At 50.8% G+C, this 25,417-nt stretch overlaps 1 protein-coding gene across 2 annotated transcripts in view; it reads right to left on the bottom strand.

Annotated features, from left to right (window-relative positions):
• Positions 1-25,417, bottom strand: part of DOCK11 (dedicator of cytokinesis 11) — a 97,643-nt gene that overhangs the window by 43,067 nt on the left and 29,159 nt on the right. For both annotated transcript variants that reach the window (XM_090061697.1, XM_090061698.1), the window contains exons 14-34: positions 24,999-25,081; positions 22,500-22,622; positions 22,290-22,366; positions 21,335-21,519; positions 21,176-21,241; positions 20,930-21,022; positions 20,441-20,564; positions 19,737-19,858; positions 19,065-19,151; positions 17,938-18,027; positions 15,566-15,684; positions 14,851-14,920; positions 14,644-14,769; positions 13,472-13,543; positions 12,857-13,003; positions 12,326-12,409; positions 11,786-11,897; positions 8,046-8,224; positions 4,769-4,885; positions 988-1,063; positions 604-716 (exon numbers count right to left, since the gene is read on the bottom strand). In XM_090061697.1, coding sequence (XP_089917823.1) covers positions 604-716; positions 988-1,063; positions 4,769-4,885; positions 8,046-8,224; positions 11,786-11,897; positions 12,326-12,409; positions 12,857-13,003; positions 13,472-13,543; positions 14,644-14,769; positions 14,851-14,920; positions 15,566-15,684; positions 17,938-18,027; positions 19,065-19,151; positions 19,737-19,858; positions 20,441-20,564; positions 20,930-21,022; positions 21,176-21,241; positions 21,335-21,519; positions 22,290-22,366; positions 22,500-22,622; positions 24,999-25,081 — 2,265 coding nt within the window. The remainder of the gene's footprint in view (positions 1-603; positions 717-987; positions 1,064-4,768; positions 4,886-8,045; positions 8,225-11,785; positions 11,898-12,325; positions 12,410-12,856; positions 13,004-13,471; positions 13,544-14,643; positions 14,770-14,850; positions 14,921-15,565; positions 15,685-17,937; positions 18,028-19,064; positions 19,152-19,736; positions 19,859-20,440; positions 20,565-20,929; positions 21,023-21,175; positions 21,242-21,334; positions 21,520-22,289; positions 22,367-22,499; positions 22,623-24,998; positions 25,082-25,417) is intronic.

The raw sequence follows: 25,417 nt of genomic DNA, 5'->3' as shown, positions 1-25,417 counted from the left end.
GGATTGTTTGGCTACCGCTATCTTTGCAGACCAATGTTATGGCTGCTTAGAGTTGCTTTTTCCACAGCTGCATCCTCTGGACCCCGCCTTCCTTCCAGCGGTTGCTTCCTGTGCCATGGTGCTCTGCCATCACTCTGCATACAAAACTCACCAGGACATGCTTGGCCATGCATGTAACAGGTGCGTGCAGATGTGGCAGCACCTAGCAGGGAGACAGTCCAGGAGTGCACACCGTCCCGATTGCTCCCCTTCGGCTTTTAACAAGTCATTCACAGTAGGTAGATTTGAGTTTGGGAGATTTAAGGTGAAAAGGGAGCATGAGCTCATCCATCCTGACTTCCCCTATCAAACCCAAAGGGTCTGGTCCATTTCTTAGGCAACAACATAGAAATCATAGAAAAAGAAATTAAGGGCTGGAAGGGACCTTGAAAGATAATCAAGTCTAACCCCCCTGTTCTGGGCAGGAATACTGCTGAGATCAAATGCTGAGACCCAGCAAGGTGTCTATCCAACACGTATCTGTCAAAGGGCAGGCAGGAGTGAGGTCTCAAAGGCAGCCTGAATGTGCAGGAAGCTTTGTGCTCCGCCATCCCGGTGCATTACATTTTCGCCAGCGTGACACTGATCAGGAGAACCCGCTGCCCCTTCTGAGTTTAGCGATGCCTTGGAGTCCTCCCTTTTCAGGACGTGGCCGTTCTGCAGTGCTGCACCATAGGCTACAGGGAAAGAAAAGAACAAGGCCACAATGGCCAAGTCAGCTCTTACACACCATAGTAAAACAGTTCATTAGATATGATTTACCAAGGAAATAAATAGCAAGTGTGAGCACTGCAACTGGCACAATGATTAATTCAGAACTGGTTTTTCATGGAGAAAACAGTACAAAACTTTGCAAGGCTACTTGACAAAAGGGGTGCTCCTGTTTTATGCCACAGTTCTGTGAAGCTCCAGTGAGTCTTTAATTAGCACTTCAAACAAAACACTTACCTGTATCTTTATCTGCAATCAGACTCGATCTGTTGGATGGGGAGGTGAAATTACACACAAAGTCATCCCTGGAGGCCTGCAAAGCAAGAGGAGCCATGTGCAACTGAATAGCTTTGTCATTTGGTAAAACTAGAAAAATCAACCACATAAAAAAGCCACGTAAAATGCCTTTGCAAAAGCATGGAAAAAGAGAATCTGTTCCCTTATTTTTTCCACGAAGAGAAGGATGATGAAAAACTAGCAGACTTGACTAAAGGACAGCAAAGCTGTTTTATAAACTCATTGTCCATTTTTTCTCCCCATTTTCATACAAGTTTTAGGACATTTTACAATGTGGAAGAAGTCTAACTGGCTCTGAAATCCCATACTTTACTTGTCTCTCAGAAAGGAATTTCCTTGCCCCGCACAAACAGGCAGGTACAATTTGCGAGACAGTTTGATAACAGTCCAAATTCTGATCTCACGTATACATAGGCAGTCCCTATTGTAAATGTATGCATGGCCAAAAACAAATGCACTACGACATGTCGCTAACAGCCTTGCCTCAATTGGCAATATTGTATGTAGGAGAGGGCCAGGATCCAGAATGTCCTGGATAGACTGGAAAATGGTCTGCAATCAATCAGATGAGATTTAACAAGGACAAATGCAAAGTCCTGAGCTTGGGACAGAATAACTGCATGCACAAATACAGACTAAGGAATGAGTGGGTAGGCTGCAATACTGCAGAAAAAGATCTGAGGTTACCACAAGCTGCGTACGAGCCAATGGTGTGCTCTTGTTGCAAAAAAGCCAGCGGCACACAGGAGTGTCATTTCCAAATCAAGGGATGTGATTCTGCCACTCCATTCAGTACTGGGGAGGCCTCATCTGCAGTACAGTGTCTAGTCCTGTGCTCCACACTTCAAGAAGGATTTGAACAGACTGGAAAGAGTCCAGTAGAGAGTGAGAAATGATTAGGGGCCTGGAAAGCAAGACTTACAAGGAAAGGTTGTTTAATCTGAAGAAAATTATGGTTGGAGATTGGGAAGAACTTGCTGACTCTGTGGGTGTTCAGGCATTGTAACAGACATCTAGAGAAGCACTGGCACAGGCTTCTGAGAAAAGTTGTGGAATCTCCATTCCCAGACATTTTTAAAAGCAGCCACACTTGGAGGTTTGGTTTAGTTGGGAATGATCGGGGTGGCCAACTAGGAGCCACGCTCTACTTGACTTGCTGCTCACAGACAGGGAAGAATTGGTGGGGAATGTACTAGTAGATGGCAATTTGGGCAGTAGCGACCATGAGATGATTAAGTTCAGGATCCCGAGGAAAGAAGGATGGAGAGCAGCAGAGTAAGGACCCCGGGCGTCAGAAAAGCAGACTTTGACTTACTCAAGGGACTCATGAGCAGGATCCCCCGGGAAGCCAGTCTGAGGGGGAGAGGAGTCCAGGAGAGCTGGCTGTACTTCAAAGAAGCCTAAGTGAGAGTGCAGGAACAAACCAGGCTGATGCACAGGAAGACTAGCAAGTACAGCAGAAGACCAGCTTGGCTTAGCAGGAAACTCTTCAGTAACTAAGTCACAAAAAGGAAGCTTATAAGAAGTGGAAACTTGCACAAACAACTAGGGAAGAATATAAGAGCATTGCTCGGGCATGCGGGGATGAAGTCAGGAAGGTCAAGATACAGTTGTGGAGTTGCAGCTAGCCAGGGATGTGAAGGGGAACAAGAAGAGTTTCTACAGGTATGTTGGTAGCAAGAGGAGGATCAGGGAAAATGTGGGTCCCTTCCTGAATGGGGCAGAGGATGCAGAAAAGGCTGAAGTGCTCAATGCCTTTTTTGCTTCAGTCTTCACAGGCAAGCTCAGCTCCTAGACTACTGCATTGGGCAGCGCCGTTTGGGGAGGAGGTGAGCAGCCCTCAGTGGTGAAAGAACAGGTTAGGGACTATTTAGTAAAGCTGGACGTGTACAAGTCCCTGGGGCCGCATGGGATGCACCCAAGGGTGCTGAGGGAGTTGGCTGATGTGATTGCAGAGCCACTGGCCATCATCGTTGAAAAGTCATGGCGCTCAGGAGAGGTGCCGGATGACCGGGAAAGGGCACACATAGTGCCCGTGTTTAAGAAAAGGAAAAGGAGGATCCAGGGAACTACAGACCAGTCAGCCTCACCTCAGTCCCTGGAAAAATCATGGAGCAGATCCTCAAGGAATCCATTTCTAAGGACTTGGAGGAGAAGAAAGTGATCAGGAACAGGAAGCATGGATCCACCAAGGGCAGGTCATGCCTGACCAACCTGATTGCCTCCATGACGAGGTGACTGGCTCTGCGGATGCGGGACACGGGTGTACATGGTGTCCCTTGATTTTAGCAAGGCTTTTGATACGATCTCCCACAACATTCTCGCAGGAAGCTAAGGAAGTATGGGCTGGATGAATGGACTGCAAGGGAGAGAGAAAACTGGCCAGAGCATCAGGCTCAGAGAGTAGTAATCAATGGCTTGATGTCTAGTTGGCAGCTGGTATTAAGTGGAGTGCCTCAGCAGTAAGTCCTAGGGCCGGTTTTGTTCAAGATCTTCAGCGACCTGGCATAGAGTGCACCCTCAGAAAGTTTGTGGGTAACACCAAGCTGTGGGGGGGGAATAGTAGATACACTGGAGGATAGGGCTAGGATTCAGTGTGACCCAGACAAATTGGGGGATTGGCCCCAAAAAAATCTTATGAGGTTAAACAAGGGCTAATGCAAGTCCTGCACTTAGGAGGGAACAATCCCATGCACTGGTACAGGCTGGGAGTGACTGGTTGGGAAGCAGCTCTGTAGAAAAGGACCTGGGGTGACAGGACAAGAGGAGGAACAGGAGCCAGCAGTGTGCCATTGGTGCCAAGAAAGCTAACGGCATCCTGGGCTGCACTGGTACGTGTGTTGTCAGCGGGTCAAAGGAAGTGATTCTTCCCCTCAGCTGGGCACTGGTGAGGCCACATCTAGAGAACAGTACACATCTAGAGTGTGTCCAGTTTTGGGCCCCCCACTACAGAAAGGTCCATTGGACACATTGGAGAGAGTCCAGCAGAGGGCAACGAAAATGGTTTGGGGTCTGGGGGGACAGGACTGGTGAGAAGAGGCTGAGGGAACTGGGCTGATTTAGTCTGGAGAAGAGAGGACTGAGGGGGGATTTGATAGCAGCCTTCACCTCCCTGCAGGGTGGCTGCAAAGAGGATGGAGCTGGGCTGGTCTCAGTGGGGGCAGATGACAGGACAAGGAGCAATGGGCTCAGGCTGCAGCAAGGGAAGTTGAGGTTAGATATTAAGAAGAATGTTCTCACCAGGAGGGTAGTAAAACACTGGAACAGGTTACCCACAGAGGTGGTGGACGTACCATCCTTGGAAGTTTTGAAGACCTGGGTAGACAAAGCCTTGTCTGGGATGATGTAGTTGGGGCTGGCCGTGCTTGGAGCAGGGGGTTGGACTAGATGTGACCTCCTGAGCTCCCTTCCAGCCTGAATTGTCTATGGTTCTACGATCCTGCCTTGAGCAGGGGGCTGGACGAGGTAACTTCACGTGGTCCCTTCCAGCCCAACTTTCCTACCCTCCCAACGCATGTCAGCTAGCAGAACAGATCCATATTAGGAGCTAAAAGAGAAAGTGAAATGAATTAAATGAACAAGACCAAAACCCAGGGATGTGGGAGAGAGCACGATTCTTTATTTCTAAAGCCAAACTGAGCCATCTGCTGCCTGCATGCAGGGTTACTGGGCTTGCTGTGTGAAGGAGAAGGTAGATCCTAAATCCTGCCATGTTACTCACCGAAGGAGACGTAGCTGCGCACGAGTACAGTGTGTCCTGGCTAGCCACCCGCGGGATATTCTCTAAGAGCAATCCCACCAGTGGCAGATACAGCTGGGCAATTTTTGCCTGCTGGTTCTGAAAGAAAATGAATGACCGTAGGTGTTGAGGAAACAGCCAGAGCTTTCAAATCCCCCCAGCATCTCCCAACCCTATGCACCCACCAACCTAGCTACAGCTCTTCCACAGATACTCTTACTGGATTACTCTCAAGGGTGATCCCTGCTGGTTTCAATAGCCTAGAAAAACTTGTGAAGTCCTCACAACCTCCCTGTGAGTTAGGAGAATTGTACTGTCCCTGTGCTGTGGAGTGTGAGCCAGGGTGTAAAAAGTGGCCTGTCCAGCCTTCCAGGAAAACAAGCAGAGTCAGGAACTGAATCCACATCTCTGGAGCCATGGAAAAGCACCTGAAGTCCCAGGGTACTTTTCCTCCAAGAAAGCAGCCTGCTTTTCCAGAGCATGTTGCACACAGCCAGTCCTGCTGGGATTAACAAGTGGTGGCCGTTGCTTCTTTATCTTGTAACAAAGCTAAGGCCCGGTCAGGACTTTGCGCACACAATGTCTGCCAGTGAAAGTGTTTGGGGGGAACAGCTGGCCTAGCTGAATTGCTTGCTTGAAAAATCATCAGAAACTTCTGAAATCAGCGTCTTCCACAAGGAAAAAGCTTTATTTCCTCATCCCAAATGACTTTTGGTTTTAAGATTTTAGGTGCTTCAGAACGAATGGACAGGTGAGAGATGGATGAACAGGCCAAAACGAACCCAAAGCTTTTTACTGACTCAAGCAGGTCAAAAAACATTCAGAGACTCTGGCTTGTCTGTCCCGTTTCCCCTTGCTCCCTGCAGGCATTTCCAGATGGAAATTCCTTTCCTCTCCAAGGCAGTTTGCACACCACCTGAATTACTGCACTTCCTCATGATTAAAAATCTAAATAGGAAGACAACTGTTGACTTTCCTCAGCCATTTCCCTAGAGCAGGGCCTGTACATACCTCAGCCAATGTAGCTCAGACACTGCACATCCCACACGGTCTCAAAGTGGCATGAAAACCAGCTGCCTAGAAACCTTCCCGGGAAGCCTCTCTGCACACATACACTATAAGCTCTTCCCTATACAGTTTTGAAAACCATATTTCCAACGCTGCTTTCCCCAGAGGGGATTTGGGAGTGATACGTGCTAGGGGCCTCTGACAGACATGACATTTATCTCAGGATTAATGTATCAGTCATGTGATAAATTGTAACGTGCCACATATTCTGTTACCACCAGATAACAAGCTGCAAAACTGGTGATTCAGCCCCAAAGATGTTACTTGTAAAACGCAGAACGTCTTGGCAGGCCGTTTGTGCTATGCTTTAAATGGAGCATATGACATGTTTCATGGAGGGCAATTGGGTTTGGCCAGGTCCTGCAGCATTTCACAGTGGATCGCTCTCTTCCCCCACCCACCTCTCCCCCTGCAATTCACGCTGAACTCTTAAACAGTCACTCCATATGGCACACTCCACAGCAACACAACAAGCCTCTTGGGAGTGGGAGAGAACTTGTTCTGGGAGAGAATTTGTTCTTGTTTTCAGGCAGCTCAAGATGGTGAGAGCGTGAAACCACATACACAAAGGCATCTCAGAAGGTGTTCCTGCGGGGCTGGCACCCTACCACTCCTGCCCTGCCCTTTGCATGAGTATTTGCTGTGCTGAGCATGGGTACAGCTCATTTCTCATCAGCCACGTGGCTGACAGCCCCTGTCAGCAGTGGTCCAGCTCCCCTGGCTGGCCAGTTCCCAGAACACTTTCTCCCTCTGGCACTTTCCCCCAGGGAGGGGATTGTCTCTCAAGATCAGTGGAGCCGGCGGGCTTGCTCAGCCCTGCAAACGCCCTTCCAACAGGACCTGAGGAAGCCCGTGTCGAAGTGGTTCAGGGCCTCCTGACAGGCCTAGAGTCAAAACCTCTGCTAAACTAGAGCTAGGGTCTCTGCTGCACATTGCTGAGGAAGGAGACAACCTCCTGCCCCACTCAGCAGCTGCAGTGACAGCAAATGGTGACTGTCTAGAGAAGATGTGCTCACACCAGGGGCCCAGGTCTCCTAGGCCCATGTGAGAGGACTCAGGAGAGGGACTCAGGATCCTGGTGTGAGGGGAGGATGCAGAGGGGAAGAGTCTCCCCCCCCATCCCTTGTAATTCCCCCAACCTCAGCGGCCCCAATCCCTCTCCTCACCCATCCATCACCCCCTCACAGCACACTCAAGCCACTCTCATCCTGTTCGTGCCCACCCAGCTCTCTCTGCCTGCATTCACACAGGAAATATAGTTTCTCCCTGAAGCCAGTTTGAGCACCCTGCCTTCCCATCGTAACAGCCCTCTTAAGGGAGGCAGCATTTAGCAGAAAACCCACAAATCTCCTGGAGAGCATGGACAAAATTAGGTGTCATGCTCAGACCACTGATGGAAGTCAGCTTTAGTGGCAAAAGTATGTCCCACTTGGCCGTCCAAGCCCTGTGAAAGATGACATATCCTCCTAGCTGCTCCTCCTAGCATGTACACTGAGTTCTGGCACTCAGGCCTCTGCAAAGACCTAAGCTTTCTTTTTTTTGAAGATCCAGATGCTGATCATCTGGCTGACTTTTAAAAGGAGAAGGAACATCTCTACCGGCAGAAACCCAGGGTCATGAAAGACAACTACAAGAAATGATTCAGACAGGAAGGATGTTTCCAAGATGAAAAAACACTTGATCACCAATGTCCTGGGGGAAGAGAAGCAGCATAAACACAGCATGGGCATTTTGTGCCAAACCTCACTGCAAGTATTTGAACTTGAGACTGGGACCAACTAGTTAGCAAACCATCAAGCTCACGGCTAATAGAGACCTGTTCTCTCTGCAGCTTGCAGCATATGAAATCCAAGCTATTAATTTAAGGCATCAACCAGCAAAACATTTAAATATGGACTTAGCTTTAGGTTACCTATTGCTTAATAACACACTAAAGCATTTAATCGCATCAGGGTCTCTTTTACCTTAATGCTAAACCTGATGGGATAAACCTGATGGGAGACACAAACCAATGGTTCCACAACTTCCAATATAAATTGCCCCTAACAAAACCCAGTTCCCAGCAGTTACTTATAGATTCTTTAAAATGCAATAGAACAATATTAATGCACTGAGCAAAGCACTCAAGTCTGTGCTGGACCCTGGCATCAGTGCAAGATTATCCTGAATCCCCAGTGCAACCAGGCCTGACCTTGTGCTGGTATCTGTTGTCAAAGGCATGCTTTATCATGAGGCTCTTTAGGACAGTGATGGCTGTATATCTGATGTCATAGTTGTCCTGCAGGGCAGCCGCCGTCTCCCTGAGAAGCATCCCCACCAGGAAGTGATTCCGGCAATATTCATCAGTTAAGCTGTACTCCAGACTGACATCTGCAACAAACAGTGAGATAGCTGAAACCAAACTGCTCCTTCGGCTACTTCAGAAAAGGAAAATACATTTGTCACATCATCAGTCACCCTGCTAGCCCATCTCCCCTGCTCAAGATGGACCACCTCTACACACATGATCCCACGACTAAGAGCACGCCGGGGCATTTCTGTCATCGTTATGCCATGCTGGGCCTTTCTGAAGACTGAACACACCCTATGTTCTTCAACCCCACTCAAGGACAGAGTCACCTGCTAAATCTTCCTACTTAGGCTCAGCAGAAGCATTTGCTTGGAAAGGAACTTGTGCAGTAAGCCAGGTCACCCTGGTTTATCTTGTACCCACCATGACTTTGCATAGCAAGAAGCAGGATTATAACTCTCCCAGGTCATAAACACATAGACAATTTGGGCTGGAAGGGAGCTCAGGAGGTCACATCTAGCCCAACCCCCTGCTCAAAGGAGGACCAGTCCCAACTACATCATTCCAGGCAAGGCTTTGTCAAACCAGGTCTTCAAAACCTCCAAGGATGGAGACTCCCCCACCTCTCTCGGCAACCTGTTACAGTGCTACACCACCCTCTTAGTGAGAGAGTTTTTCCTAATATCCAACCTCAACTTCCCTTGCTGCAGCTTGAGCCCATTGCTCCTTGTTCTGCCATCTGCCCCCACTGAGAACAGTTCAGCTCCAACCTCTTTGCAGCCCCCCTGCAGGTAGGTCCCGACACAGAGATGGCCTCTTTCACCTTCACACATGAGCCCAGTTCTTCCTGCAGCTTAAGGGCAAGTAGGGAGTACAGAGGCTGCACCGTGAATCTCCCATCCCCTGCTGGGTTATACAGGCAGGGTTTTCAGTGCTCCCACAAGGAGTGGGGGAGCTGCGTAGGATGCTAGGGGCCTGCTTCCCAGGAGCTGCAAAGGTCTCTTATCTGCCTCTTGTAGCACCAGCATGGAGGGGCAGCACGACACAGTGCCTCATCACCCAAGGTGGCTTCATTCATCTTGTTACACTCTCCTCTGACACCCGTGGCAATGTAGGAGGCACTTGCAAAAGGTCAGGGCCCCTTCAGGCTTGCTGCAATCCAGCAGGAGGGAAGACCCAGCACCTATACAGATGAGAGCTCAGGCACTCCATTTGCTGTCTCATTCTGGCTTATCTTGCAGCCTCTTCCCTGCCATTGTTACCTGTGCTAGCAAGGCGAAAGCTACTCTTGGCTTGCTGGCCAGGTTCTCATTACCTCCTGGATGGCTCAGTAGATACTCACATGGCCCAAGGATCCCTGCAGACATGCCTGCGTGGCCCAAAAGCCTGCAAGGGAACAGCCCTCGTGTATCTGGTGCAGCTACCTTTCTGAAACCCTGGAAGTGCTAACCTTCCTTCATGACCTGCTTCAGCCCAGAGCATTCACACTGCTTGGAAACCCCTGCTCACACTTTCCATGGGCCATGAGTTTACAGACATTGCAGGTACTTTTGGTTCTGCTGGTTCTTAGAGCCATATGCAGCCATTCTTGAGTGTGCCATTACTGAGTGTTACTATGTGATTAGGAGGAAGGAGAACTGAAGCTGGAGTGTTTTCCCATTCTGAGGGTTAGTTGCTTAGCAAAGCTCTGCATCTATCACATCCCAGGGGTTATTGCTGCAGTTAATTGTGTTCAAGCCAGCAGATCTGAGCCAGCGCGTATTTGCTTTGGCATTAGAGGATTCAACAAGCCCAGCAGAACGTACCTACTGAAGTGAACCGATCCACAGCAAATGAAAAAAAATCTAATTCATGAGTGAAAAAGAAAAGGGACAAATAAAAACATAGCAAAAATAAACAGGATTCAGCTTGGTCTTGAGCTGGAACCATCATTTAAGAGCAAGTTTGTCTGGTTTGTCTGATTGCTGCTGAACTGCAGGAACAACTATCTGCTGCTAACTCTGACTGGGGGGACGGTGCCAACTTCTAGCTGCTAATGAGACACGTGTCTTCCAGAAAAGCTACAAGCAGCAGCGGGAATGCACAGGAAAACCAGCTTTGTATAATCCCTGCTTAGGGAACAGAAGAGAAGCTGCTTGAAGATGCCTGGGAGACAAACCAATGTTGTACAGGAAGCCAGCATGGCCTGTGTCTCTAAGCGCACACACAAAGGATGCCTGTCTACACCGGTGATTCACCAGCAGTCAGCCATGGCACTCTGGGGGATGCCTGTGACTTGAAGAGAAACCTGGAGATGACAAAGAGGAACCCAGAGTACACCAAGTCTTCTTACGTGTCATGCACTTTCTGAGCTCTCTGCAACAGAAGAATTGCCCTACACCAAGTCCTCACACACCTCCCAGCCCAGTTCTGGTCCTAGCAACTGGTCCTTCTCCTGGCAGGAGCAAAATGCTAATGGGGGCTGTGTGAGGAATCTCTTCCCTTGCTCCAGGCTACCCCATGTGCCTCTGAACCTACATGTAAGGTCCCACCACGCCACTGCAGACCTTCCCGGCTATGCGCCTTGACAGTGGCAGGTGGAACACCAGACTTGTCCCTTTCATTGCACACATGTGTATGAGTGTGTGCACACAGTTCAGGAGGGGGCTCTGATCCTAGATTACACTACCCGGAGTGTGCATCCAGCATGCAACTAGGCCGGGAGTTTTATTACGTCTTAACATAGGCCCATTTTTAAACATGAGACACACGGTGCAGTGAGATTTCATAGATTTCATAGATACATGATGGGAGGTGAGGGGTGCTCTCAGTCCAAACACTGCAAGGACAGAGGTGCAGGTTAGCAAAATCAGTGCATCCCTGTGTTATTATGTGAAGAAGCAGCGGCAAAAAGACACGGCTGTCTGTATCATGTGGTTGTCCCCCAAGCTGGGCATGCTGTTTCCCTATGCCAGACAGACAGGCTGTTTTAAAACAAGTGCCCCAGAGCTCAGTGCCCTGCCCAGGCAGCTTGGAGCAGTCAGTAACATGCGTGAGCAAGTGAAGTGTTACCCTCCCTTCTGCAATCGGACTAGAAAGGGATCTTGAGGGAGTCTGGAGCACAGATAAGTCTCGAGTGTGGCCAAAACTCCTACTCACTACACCAGCAGGAAATCCAGCAAAGAGATCTCAATAGGTGCAGAAACTCCGGGATCTCTCTGCATAGGCAACTGGCTGCCATCCCAAGCACCCCAGCACTTCATACCTCACTCAAGGCATCCTCACAGCTCTCCAGTGCAGGCTGGAAGTGCTGCTACACACCTCATGGCTGGGAGCCACACAGCAAGCATGCCTGAGTCTCCCATGCCCTCAACGACTGCTCTGGAACTGGGCAGGTTGTGGGAAGGGAGGAGGATTGTACTGTACACTTATTTGCTGAACTGTCCCCATGAAATAGGGCCAGCTGCAGCTTAGGCAGTGATGTGTGTTAAGTTAAGCAGTCAGCTGATGGGAGCCTACTTGGTGCGCACAGAAAAGCATTGGGGCTCTACTGTTCCCCCACTGGGCTCTGCAAAGGACCTCACCATAGACCCCAGATTCCCCTGGTGCACAAGCCACCAGTCCCAAAGATCGCTGGCCAGTCCCACCCAAATGGGATGTACCTTGGACTCGGTGAAACCTGGCTTTGGCAAAGGTCATGGGTAAGTTCAGAGGAATGTAATGCTCATGATTGCACACGGTCTGCAGGAATTCGAACTTGTACTCAACCAGGATCTGTGTGGGAAACACACGGCGTTAGTTCCCACTAACTGGCATTCAGTGCCAGAGTTGAGGGATGGGGGTTCCTGGAGAGTCACCAACAGGATTATCTCCTCCCCCCCGGTCACTCCCCATTGCAATGAACTCCTGTCTCCTTGTAGCCACCTGCTTGCATGCTTTCTCACATGTGCACACACACTTTCACTCCCCCAAGCTTCTCAGAATCCCCTCAGGTCAGAGACGCTGGTTGTTCCCGGGCTGTTTTACCATCTAGGATGACACTGGTGCCTCTGGGGCAGGTGGGAATGTCCCTGCCTCTGGACAGCACTGCAGTAATTACAACTACGCAGCAGATTGTCACAGCATGTAACAACCCATGCAAAGCTCAAACCGATGCGGATACATATATGTCCAAGACCACTATCCATGAAGACACCACTCACCTTTGGGTCTTTCGGGCTGAAACCAGAAACGTAATTGCTGATCAGAATAAAAACAAATCCTCTGTCCATAAATGTCAAACAGCGCTGCAGAAATCAGGGCACGGTGTTAGCAACCATCAGAAAAGAGGCCATCAGAAAAGAGGGCAGCCACCCTAACCCTTCCCTGTCATGCAGTCCTGCCCCATGGCCAAGTCCTATTCCTCTGGGTTGCTATTTGCATCCCAAGTGACCTCTGAACTTGCTTCTCTGTAGTAAATAGGATGATCTCACTCCGGTTGCCAGTGGAGAAGAGAAGCATTCAAATGAGTTTGTCTTGGCTCAGTCATCAGGCATGACAACAGTCCCTAGGAAAAACCCTGGGAGACTTTGCTGCCTTACATCACTCAAATCACAGTTTGCCTGGGAGAGGGCATTACTCACTGTATGCACTCTGCACGGATGACTCGGGGTAGCCCCATCAGCCCGCCTTTGCTCTCGCGGGTCAAGCGTGTCTCACTGACTCTGCCTGGGAGAGAGGAGAGAAGCACTGACCTTCAGAAAGTTGGCCAAGCTGAAGTTGACATTCCTGGACTCCTCTGGGATCTCATTGTACCGGATGGTCACATGGGGAATGAGGGCCAAGAGCAGCAATTGCAAGGCATGGTGGTAGGAATCGGGGAACCGCTGGGCTCTCGGAAGCTGAAATCCAACAGGAATTGCACTGTCACTACTGCACACCCTCAGAGCCAAAGCATTCCTGTCTTTGGGCACATTCCCTTGGGCACACGCACACACCGTGCCATAACATCCTGGCAAATGGTGCATCCTGCTCCCCTCCCATGGCTGTTACCCAAAGAAAAGCAGCTTCCTGCTGCTAGCAGCTAATGGAGCTCTCCATTAACTGAAGCAGAGGTGGTCTGAAGAGAGGAAGTCAAAGGGATTTGGCTGGCTTTGGCATGAGAAAAGGACTGAAGGCTTTTAAGAAGGATGGAGATTTACTGGGGAAAGGAGAAGGAAGGAAAAGAAAAAAGCTATTGGGCTGGGTCACAGGTGCATTTAGCCAGGTTGCTGCACCTTTGAAGGTGAAGTCTGCAAAACAGGTCTAATGAGGGAGGATTATGCTGAAACTGCTTTGTGCCCTGGGACACTGGGTGCTATCAGGCTTACCTTGATTTTGTTTTCTTCCAGGAGGTACATTGCCATGGACTTTGCCAGTGCTTCAAAGAAAAACCACGAGTACTAGAATAAACAAATTGAGTGCAATTATATTTCTCAGCAAGTCTAAGCCCACTGGCCTAAACAGGGAAGTGTAACAGTGCAACAGGCTGGGGAAGCAATAGGGGTGGCAGGGAGATGACACAACAAGCCAAGATCACCCCTACATGGCCCACATTGTCCACACAAATGCAAGGTGCTCACTTTGCAGCTGGCTCAGCTTCACTGTGGCTGTACCACAGCCCAGATCCTGCCCTGCAGCAAAGCGGAAAATACTGTCCCACAGTACTGGAGACCGCTGGGTCTCCGGGAATGCAAGACCTGCCCAGGTAAGTTTGAGCTGCATCCTCATATTATGGCCCAGAGGCACGCAGGAAAAGCCTGCTGGAGTGCAGGGGGAGGTCAAACCCAGTGGGGCATCCTGTGCAGAAGAGACCCCACGCTACAAAGCTCAGGTAGAAATGCTACCTGCCTGAAGTGAAAAGCAAAGCTGGTGGGGACAGGAGCACACCCCAAGTGCCTTACAAAGAGAAGCCTGCAAAGGAAAGGATGAAGGCTACAGTATGAGAATCATAGAAAATGAGGATAAGAAGGGACTTCAGGAGGGCAAATCTTGTCCAACCCTCTGCTCAAAACAACTAGATCATCCCAGCCAAGGCTTTGTCTACCCAGGTCTTAAAAACTTCCAAGGATGAAGACTCCACCACCTCTCTGGGTAACCTGTTCCAGTGCTTTATTACTATCCTCCCGAGAAAGTTTTTCCTAATATCTAACCTCAAGTCCCTTTGCTGCAACTTGAGACCATTGCTCCTTCTTCTGTTGAGAGAAGCCCCTGTGCTGAACTGCATCATGAATCAGGACTGCCCCATGTCCCACAGGCCAGCTGGGATTCATGTGAGTGGGGACAGAGACCCAGGATGACTCTGAAAGGACAACTGATCTATGGGAATCAGAGGCTGCAGCTGGGTTCGGGAGATGCTGGGAACTCCCTTTCCCAGAGAACTTCCCTCTCCTGGATGACAAGGAAGACCAGAGGTCCCTTCCAGCGCTACTTTCCTACAATCCTCTTTTGTCTCCTCTTGTTTGCAGGTGAGTTTAAAGGAAGCGAACAATTATTCCCTCACCTTGAGAAGCTTGTTCATGGCGAGGAAATCTGCTGACTGCTTCAGAATCATGGCCATAGCGGTGGCCAGGATCTCATGGGTCAGCCTGGCCTGAGGGATACCAGGTTTCTCGGCTCGGAAGACATACTGCAAAGCAATGGGCACAGCATAAGCCTGGGGCTGGCTTGTGCCACAGAGCTCACCAGACTGGAACGCATCCCAACTCACCTTGATGAAGGACCGCAGGTAATGATCCAGCCCCTCCTCATGGCACTTAGACACAATGTGCAGAAGGACCCTGCCAAAACAGAGACCAGCCACAGCCCAAGGGCATCAGCTCAGTACAGGCCACGGAGGCCCCAATCCCTCTGGTCTTCCTGATGCACCAGCTGGCTTCCCTGTGTCCCCAGCAATGCCATGGACTGCCAGAAGGGGAAGCTGTCTAGGGGAACCTGCTTTCCCAAACCCTGACTCCTCGCTGCAAGCCAACAAGCTGCCACTAATACAGGAGGTGGTGCCAGGTGGAAGGGGAAAATTCTGAGCAGTTGGGTGACTCTCATGGCAATCAGACAAGGACAAGGTGGGCCCAAGGACTGACAATCAAGTTCTGCACCCTTCAGCCCCCTGGAACAGCATTCGCCTCATCTGCAATGGTGAAAAACCCAAGCCGGCAGCATTAGGGAAGTGCCCAGCCTTTTAATATCACTCCTTAAAGCCAAGGAGTAAAGCAAAAGACGTAGGGGAACCAAAATCCCTGGTCTCAGGCTTCATTTTTAGATTCCTTTAAATAAAGGCAGGGTCTTTCCCTAAGCCACTGGGCTTCCAAGCCTACAGGAAGAGGTCAGAAGCAGGGTTGCTAGCGCTTTTGTCTCCATCAATGATGGAGCAGGCTGAATTACAATCAGCAGCTTCAGCATCCCAATGCACGAATCCCGGAGCTTACATGGTGCAGGTGACGGCAACTTCGTCCACCTGTGTTACGTTGGTGAGGACTCTAAACAGTTGTGTCAGAATCACAGGTAGAAACTGTATCATCACCTGGATCTCCATGGCATGCAGGCACTACAACACAAGGCAGACACATCTGCTTTTAGTGTGACACGTTACAGCTGTGAAGATGCATTTATGTTTCATAGAAATTTCTGCAGCAGTAGCTCAGGCACAAACAGCAGCAAGGGACGTGGGCTCTGGTTCCTCGGAGAAAACAATTTGGAAGTCAGAAGCTGGCTACTCACAGAGGCCTGTCTGCAGCCTGCAGCATCAACCACACACAATGTGTGCTAACACTGCCTGAAGCTATGCCAGACAGTTCTGACTGACTTCCAGTGTCTCTGTTGACATCCCTGCCAGGGCAGACATGGGCCTGGGGGTACCTGAGAATTGAAAGCTGGCAGCTTATTCCCAAACCCCATCTTTACAAGTCACTTTGGTGCACAGTAACCCGGATCCCCATGACTTTAGCCGGGGTGCTATGCAAAGGGCCGGAGGGCTTCTGAGAGCTGGCCCCACGCGTGTCGACATGATTCCACCTGGCTGTGCCACAGGATGGGAAAGCCATGGAGTTTCAGGCTCAACCTTCAAAAATGCAAGCTCATAATTAGGCTTTTCAGCCTCTATTCAGTCTTAATTCAAAGGGTCCTGATTTCCAGAGGCTCTGATCCTGAACAGCATGCTCTACCTCAGCTGGCAAAGAGGGAAAAGGGGTTGAGGCTGAATTCAATTATGCCTGGGAAGTGACTTGGACATGGGAATTGCTCTTTAAGTGCTCAGCACTGGGACTAGTAAAGGCATGATTATTTGTATTGCTTACAGTAACATTTAACTCCAGGAAGTAAGCCCACAACATCTTGTTCCAATAAACACTCTCCTGCTTTAAAGGAAATGAGCACCGAAAGAACTGCATTGGAAAGAAAGCCAGTAACTAAAGAAATCAAGGACAGGAATCAAATACTTCTGTGACCTGTGGAAGTTGTGCATAAACAGTTGGGGACAATCCCACAGCTTTAATTCAAGCTTCAGGGGAACAGCATGAGTCAGGGTTAAGCACAAGAGCTTTCTGAACGCAATCAAAGTGCAATTATAACCATATTGATCAAATTCCAGCCTGGAAGACAAATGCCACACCCAAACCACACAATCCTGGGAACAAATTTAATTGAGCACAGCAGTGTGGGAGTGAAGGTATGCAAAAGAATATCAGTGCAATGCCAATGCCGTGTCCACCTGCCAAGTCAGAAAACCCCCAGGGGTTAGAGAGAGTGATGGGGAACGGGCGGGGGAGCAGAAGAACGGCAGGGACGGGCGCCGGGGTTGTCTTTGCCACCAGAGGGTGCTCAGAGGCTGCACAAGCGCCACTTGGTCCACGCCCTGTGAAAGCAAAAGGGAAATGCAAGCAGGCGACCTGAGCCGCTGGGATGAACACCAAGATGAGAGGGGGCGGATGCAGCAACGGTGGAGGTCACAGAAGCAGCCACACAAGGACACTGGATTTTACAAGCACCTTGCGGAGTCTCACAAAGCAGGAGCTCACCTCTCCCTGCTGGTTTCTGGGGGTCTGTCCCAGCTGCCAGGAATGCCCCTGGGAGTTTGCCCCTCACTTTCTGTAGGGCTCTAGGCAGGGAAGGCTATCACATGGGCTCCACGGTCCCTGCTAAAGCCTTGACCCTGAATTATGCTGTCAAACTGGGCCAAGCCAGTTATTTGGGCAGCCCCCATCAGGCACATGGTGACAGGTCCTGGCCTCAAGGCATCTGCAGAATGAAGACAGCTTATGGAGCAAGAAATGGCACCTGAAAAGGAGAGACTTTCCATGGAAGGAGGGGTGCATCAGTGACAGGGCAGGGTGCTGTTTTTGGCATGCACTTTTTTTGTGGCATCCCTACCTTTCTGTTGAACCACCAAAAAGGGGCACATGTGCAAGGGAAGGAGAGGAAAGCATGAGCACAGGTTTGGTGCAGATATTTTTGAGCATGCGGCCACCAGGCTGAAAGGCATTGGTATCAAGGTACCTGGGGTGATATGGCATTGAGAGCTAGAGATACCAGTGACCTTAATGAATGTGGCTTAGCTCTGACTTCAAGCTCCAGGGAAACCCATTTCCCTTGCAGGCTGGGGACCTGCTGAGAGATGGCAAATGCCTCACAGTACAGACACCCACACGGCAAAGCATTCACCAAGATCAATAATCCCTTCGCTGTCTCAGACCAGCCTTCGCAGAAGAGCCTCACTGAGCAGCGAGACACCACTGCATGTCTCAGGCAGCGACTGGGAGGCAGGAGGGACTGTCAGAAAGGGGCAGGGGAAGACACCACTCACCTTCAGGTACTTCAGAAGCTCCCCTGGGACTTCCTTTGCTCCTGCCTGAACCAGCTGGCAGTACTGGAAGAATTTGTGTAAATGCAGATCCTACAAGAGAAGATGGCAAGGTTTAGTCCATTCACCTGCCGCTTCTGGCTCCCACCTCCCAGGTCTGGCAGCTTCCACCGCCTTGCTACCCAACACATCCCAGCCCTGGGAAATCCCCCAGCAACCCCTTATGTCTCAAAAGGGGCAACCATGCTCCCTCCTGAAGTCCTAGATGCCCAGGCTACAGCTGCCTGTTGCACTGAGGGGCACAATTGTCACCCTGATCCCCAATCACATCAGTTACCAGTGCAGAACTACCTGAGATGTTTATTAAAACCCTCACGCTGACTTCATCTGCCTCAGTCTCTCCATCCAGGACCACAGATTTGGGCAAGGGGAGGGGTTACAACCGTCCTTGTTCAGCCCTGGCTGTAGAAACAGCTTCCCTCTGCCTGCCTGATCCTCCAAACACCCTAACTGAAAAGGTCTCCTTTCCCTGCACGACTCTTGCTTTGCCTCTGTACTTCTCCCTCCCTTGGGTTAAAAGCATTTCGGGACAGCATGCATAGGGAAGAAGCAAAGTCAGTGAGACAGTGGCTCCCTTTATCACAAGCCACGTTTGAATGTGAGGGGTACAGAAAGCCCACGCTAGAACAAGGTGGCCACCAATCTGAATGCCAGCAGGTCTCAGTGCTGCAGCACAGAGCCCACCAGGGACCCCCCGGAGACCAGGCAGCTCTAGAGGCATGTGGGGAGATGCTGCAGGGAGGCAGGTGAGACATTCCCAGGGCTTCTGGGCCAGTATGGCATCACAGCTGTGGGATTTCTGGTGCACAGAGGGCATCTGGTTTCTGTCTAAGTGGCTGGTTTCACCCTCACCTGTAGTGCAGCCAGCCCAGGGCTCCTCAGATCACTGAGCTGATGCCTAGAAGACCCCAGCAAAGAGCCCCAAGTTGTTTCTACACAGACACGCGCGGTTCCCTGCCAGGCACGAGTCCCCTCCCCAGGCCCTGCAGACACAAGTGACTGCAAATCAGTCCCCATCCTGGCTGCAGCAAGTTCTTCCTGTCCTGGCCATGAGTGAGACATGTGCTGACCTGGGTGTAAATGGTTGACTCCAGGTGGATTTTTATCCTGAACAGTGGCTTGGCCCCATCGACCCATCTTGCATCGATGGCTGGATGCTGCCAACAGAAAACATCCTGTGACTTGGTGGCAGGGGAGCAGGGGGCTTCCCACCAACATGTGCTGAATATCCAAGGCCAAGAGGTGCCTGAGGGGATGGAGTACGATGGCACAGCTAAAGGGGTACCGTGTGGGGCAGAAGGAATCCTCCCCCTCCTCCCTGCAGCTGCTATGTCTCTGGGAACATGGATTCTTGCACTCTCCCCATGTTGGGATTTTAGCTTAGGATTCGTGCTCCTTCACCAGGCCCCTGTAGCATCCACAACAGGACACTGCCTGCTGCTAAAGACACACTTTGACATCGAGTACTGACAAGAGGGGCATGGAATAAAGGGCCTGGCAGACAGACAGACTGAGTGGTTGCAGTCCCCAGGGACTCCTGGCTTGTCCCCTCCCTTGTTGTAAAACTCCGGGGGCTCTAGCACACAAAGGGGGTTGGTGCGGTGCAAAGGGATGCTGCCAGCAAAGGGCAGCTTTCCTAGAAGGAAGAAGGTCTGGTGAGGACAGAGACAAAGGCAGGACTCAGAGAAGTAACACACGAGCTTCCTCCTTTACTTCCAGCCAGTGGTTCAGGGTCCTCTTACCCTCCGTGCCTCTGTGTCTCCCAGGCTTAGGTAGCTAGGAGGGAGGTTGGCCGAGACGGGTAAATGCTGCTCCAGGGTGATGACGCGTCCGTCCTTCAGCAGTGGGAGCCAGGCAAACCCCACTGCGGAGACAACCAGGGGGTTAGCAACTCACACTACAGCACATGCTTGGCACACACCCGCTGGCCTGGGCACTGGGGTCTTGAGGGACCCCTGAGCTGAGCATTTCTGCAGGCAGCCATACCAATGCCACTGAAGACTGCATGAAAATCAATCAGGACCACAGGGCTTGCAGGGGACACATGAGCCTTGGTAAGCATGGGGGACAAGGATGAATACCCTCCAATAAGAGCTCCCTCTGCCCATTTCAACAGGACTTGTGTGCACACCAGCACTTAGAGGGGTTCTGCAGGGCGGGAATCTGACTCTGAGGCCCCAGTCCTGCCCTGGCCCATGTGGGACTTCACTCATATGAGTAGAGGGATGCCTCATGAGCAAGGAGAAGGGTCTGCAAAAAGGTTTGCATGCTCAACAACTGGGTTCTAGGTCATGCCAAGTGGGCTGTGTCCTTATCCTTGGGCAAGAGCATTAGAACAGAGCCGTGCCTGCTTCCCTGGAGCTCACTTGCTATGAATTCACAGCTTGAACATTCACCCTCACCGTGCCCTCAGGACCAGTGGCTGGACTTGAGGCGTCCCGCGTACCTGGAGTTTCCACGGTGTCCTGCTTCTTCGTGGTGGCCTTGGTGTTAATTTCACAGCTGACGTGATAGAAGGTGAAAAGCAAATGGTGCTTCTGATGGAGGTGAATCGGGAGCTCAATTTTTATCTACAGCGAGACCAGGGCAGACGATTTAATGGCTGAGCTCCCATTTTCAGCCATTTTGTTTACCAAACCCTGCTATCACCCCGCACCGGAGCGACGTCACAAGCCTATCTGTACACATCTTAGCTCCGTACTGTGCAACATGTTCATCCTGCCTGCGTGTTATTTATACCCTGTGATAACAGCCTGTCAGGGATAAAGCTATCTACTATGCACGTCTCACAGCAGAACGCAAGTGGTTTCACTGTGTGCAAGGACCGCTGCTAGTTAATACCCCCATTCATACCCAACTAGGGGAGGAGCGGTGTGCTGAGGACACACTCAGCTGCATTAAATCCCAGACAGCTGTTTTGCAATTTGGTTTTTACCTCATCATAGAACTCCGGACTTTGGTTATGATGCAACACGATGGCATAGGCGCTGGCTGTCAAGAGCTGTCCTCCTGGCTTGCCATAAATGCACTGGAAGGAAAGGGAGATGGACCCTCAAGCTGCCAGCCCACTGCATGAAACACAGGGGGGAGAAGGAACGTGCCCTAGACCCCACTCTCTCCTGCTGCGTGACTGTCAGGCAGGAATGCCACTCCATTCCCAGTCGCTGGATTACAAACCCACCTTGAGGGCTCTGGCATCAGCTTCATCTGAATCCCTGAACTCGATGCAGATGGCGATATTCCTCGCCTGGGGGGTGGAAAGAGTGGCAAAGTCAGTAGAGAGGTGAGAGCACCGTATCAGTAGAGGAGAGGCTGTGTTGCAAAGGTCTGTGCAACCCACCTTTGCAAATGTTTTCTGGTTGTCATACTTTAGGTGCAGGGGGTACACGTAAAGGTGGTTCTTATAGATTGTGAAGGGGTAGCAGTACTTGGCCACTTCTGGGACAAACTCTTCCACCTCAAGGGCGATGCTGTCACAGCTCTTCCCAAAAGGCTTGATGGGGATATAAGATGAAGTGACACAATCTGGTGAGGAACAACAAGCTCCAATAAGCAGGTGTCAGACAGAACAGGAAACACCACGGGCAGCAGCTCAGTGCTGGAAGTCTGTCTGTATAGTCATGGAGGCCACAGGGCTGCGTGTGCAAGGCAGAGGAGACGATGTGGCCCACTCTCCTAGCCACCAGCAAGACAGGACTAATGCTCCTGACCTCCCGCATAAAGCACTCTGAGATCTATGGGGTGGGGGGTGGGATCCTATGTAAGAGAGGGTGATGACGAGGATAATTCTCTGAATAGTATTATTATTTGCATGGGAGAAATTCTATTTATATAATCACAATATCCAAAGATACAGACTTCCTAAAGCTGGAAAACAAGACTGTAGAGCACCAGGTTGTACTCCTCCCCACGTACATGCAATGACTCCCCACACTGGTGCAGATAAGTGTGCTGCTAGATAAGTCCCCACAGAATATATTGGGAAAATAAAGTAAAATGATAGTTCGATTGCCAACAGCAGATTGAATAACAAGATGTTCATCTTTAGAGTCTCACAAGCACAAAGACCTCATGTGCAAGGTCCTTACAATCACATTTTGCATTGAGCTCAAGCTTTTTGCTGTACCCGTTAGAAAGATTTAGAAAGGTCAGCTGGGCTAAGCTGCTTGCTCCCTATTTCCTATGGTCAAGCTCAGATACTCCTGTTGGCTAGTAATACAGCAAAGCATGCCATTAATATGTTAGCGCGCAAGAGTAGCACCACTACTGGTTATTTTCAGGTCCGAGTTTCTTACTTGAGGAGTCCAGGGGGGCACATTCAACTATGATATTTAACTGGCCTGGGATAACTTGCAGTTTCGTCTTCTCTGGCCTGTGTTGGAAAGAAAGAAGAGAGATTGGAAAGTGAACTGCCTGGTATTTGGGCACCTTCCAGGGGCTTTAGAGAGAAACATCTCACATGTACATTTGCCTATTCAGCCTCCATGCCAGTTCCTTGAACTTACTTCTTATACTCTGCTAATAGCTTCAACATATCCTCATTAGAGAGCTTGCCACTGTCTTGTTTGTACAGAGGGGAGAATTTCCCTTCGAGATCCAGGGTGCCCTGGGAGTCCTTGAAAACCGATCTGGGGAGAAACAGGTGGCCCGTCACACATGCGATAGCAAACACATGGACAATCATTTGCTATGTCAGGCAGCAAATGCAGCTGAGCAGGTGGGAAGTTCATTGGTCTATCATTTATCCTTGTGCCCAGGCGCACACATAAATGAATCGTCATGCCTAGCACTGCATGGGGACAGCCAAGACAGCAAAGCTTGGCTTGCTGCCTTGCAGCTGGCAGAGCTGGGAACATGTGTGATCATGTGCTTCTCGCTCTGCTCCTCTCATGCAGGACCAACAAATAGCAGCCTCTGAGGAAGCTGCCCAGTGGGGACTGGTGCCCGGGTTAGCGAGGACGCTCTCTGCTTCGCAAGCTGCCAATCTGGGCACTGGTAAACTGTTTACAATCCCTGCTTTCCCAGGGCTCTTGCTGTCTCGGGCCCGAAAGACAGCAGGCTGCTCTGCAAAGCTCACAAGCACCCCCCCGCTGATCCGCTCCCCATGGCAGTGTCTGGCTGGGGGTCTGAGAGAAGGGGGTGGTGGGTGCAGGCAGGAGGGATCTCTTCTGCAGCTCTGGGAAGCCCAGTACAGCTGCACCCAGAGCCGTGAGGCAGCTTCTGCCAAGGTTGATTTGGAGTCTGCGGCTGATGAGGTCCAGGGCACCAAACAGGTGAGAGAGCAGCGTACAAATGTACTGCTGTCTTGTCCCATCCCCACTCCCTCTGGGCTCCAGCAGTGAGAAGCCAGCCAGCCACCTCTGAACTGAAGTAGCTCCAAGGATACTCAGCACTCCATTGGGGGCTGTGAGGCTACTCAGGCCGCTCCGAACGCATGCCTCTGGCAGTGCCGGGGACCCCAAGCTTGCATGGGTCATAGCCACCTTTCCCCTGGCTTCGAGAGACCAGGGAGCAGGCTGAGAGTGACATTCACCCAGCACATGGAGCACCAGTGCTTGAGAGCTGAGTGCTGCCATTCCCCACAGCCACAGCACACGAGGGGAATTAGATCAGTCTCCAGCCATGCCGGAGAATACCAATTATGTGGAGACAGCAGGAGGGGAAGCCTTGGGCCTGCGCTGCTCAGGAGTCTGAACCAGGAGCTCCAAGTCTGATGCTGCCACCCCCTTCTCACACGAGCAGAGCCCAAGGACATCCCACAGAACAGCGGTGGCAAGGCTGGCCTCAAAATCCTTCCTTCACACAGGCAAACCCCAGGATACCCAGCCTGGACCAGACAGACAAACCCCAGGATGGGTTGCTTCAGAGGCAGACCTGGCTATACTGGGAGAGACGACCAGAGAAGGATCACCCAAGCCCCCAGAGTTAGCTGTCAGCAGCAGGGTGCCTGGAAACATCTCCCCATTAGTATTTCATAGAATCACAGAAAATCAGGGTTCAAAGGGACCTCAGGAGGTTGCACCTCTAGTCCAACCCCCTGCTCCAAGCAGGACCAGCCCCAACTACATCATCCCAGCCAAGGCTTTGTCTACCTGGGTCTTCAAAACCTCCAAGGATGGAGATGACACCACCTCTCTGGGTAACCTGTTCCAGTGCTTCACCACCCTCCTAGTGAGAAACTTCTTCCTAATATCCAACCTCAACTTCCCTTGCTGCACCTTGAGCCCATTGGTCCTTGTCCTGTCACCTGCCCCCACTAAGACCAGTCCAGTAACCCCCCTGCAGGGCGGTGAAGGCTGCTATCAAATCCCCCTCAGTCTTCTCTTCTCCGGACTAAATCAGTTCAGTTCCCTCAGCCCACCCCAGCTCTGGCTGCTGCATTTCAAAGCAGCCAGATTCTGTCTGGGGAAAGTGACTCTGAGCATCACAACTGGCCCTTCCTGCCTCTGCCCATCAATTAGTCTCTCCAAACAACAGGGGCAGATACAGGGGTGCACTGCTGCACTTGTACCCCCCCCCAATTTTGTTTCCTGCTCCATCCAAAGTTTAAAACCAGCTGCCTGGTTTTTAGTCAGGCCAGGCTGAGGGAGTCACTTGACTTCATGGCTCATTTTCATCTACCTGATTCCTGCTAAACTCTTCACTCCACAGGTGTTAACCACATTCTCTTCTTTTGAATGCTTTTGATGTTCAAGCTAGCTTTGGGTCTGCTATGCTGCTGGCTGCTCCTGGTAAGGAAGCTCCTGTTTCACACCCCTTTCACAGATTGTTTTGTTAACTCATTCCAACTAAGTTTTATTTGCTTTTGCTTCTTAACTTAATCATACAGCCCTAGGCCCTTGGCATAATAGTAAAGCTTCGAGTTTATTTTTAACCGGAGAAAAATAGGTGCCATTTTATATGGGATGATGCCCCTCACCATCTGTGCACCCCTTTTCCAAATCCTAGATCAATGCCAATGACAGATAACAGCAATGATGCCAGGGGATGTCAAACAGACTGACCTGGCGGCCCAAGCAAAGGGCATGCGGTACTGGCCCAGCCGGCTACACACCTGCTTCGCAACCTTGTGGACCTTCTGGGCTGTCTGGAGAGGCAAGAGAGAGGGTGTCACCGGGCCCAGCCATGCACAGTGCAAGCACAGCAGCAAGGTCAGTGATCACAGCCAGTGCATCTCCCTAGTGCCCCAGCATTCCTCGCCCATCCCCTTTTTCCCTGAAGAAGCATCAGACCCTGCATGACAATACCATGTCCAGGAGGGGCATTTCCACTTAAAGCATTCACCTTGGTCCACAGCCCCATGCCCAGAACAAACACGGCCCCTTCCGTGAGCCCAGACAGCACCTGAAACCCCAAGGGCAGGTGCCATTCTAACAGCACCAGAAAAGCCTAACACTTGCCCACAGGACAAGAACAACCATAG

Source organism: Crocodylus siamensis, chromosome 8, assembly GCF_052110815.1.
Source record: "Crocodylus siamensis isolate JL-2025a chromosome 8, ASM5211081v1, whole genome shotgun sequence".
NCBI lineage: Eukaryota > Metazoa > Chordata > Crocodylia > Crocodylidae > Crocodylus > Crocodylus siamensis.
Note: the sequence above shows the minus strand (reverse complement) of the source record. Positions and strands in the feature narration are given on the sequence as shown.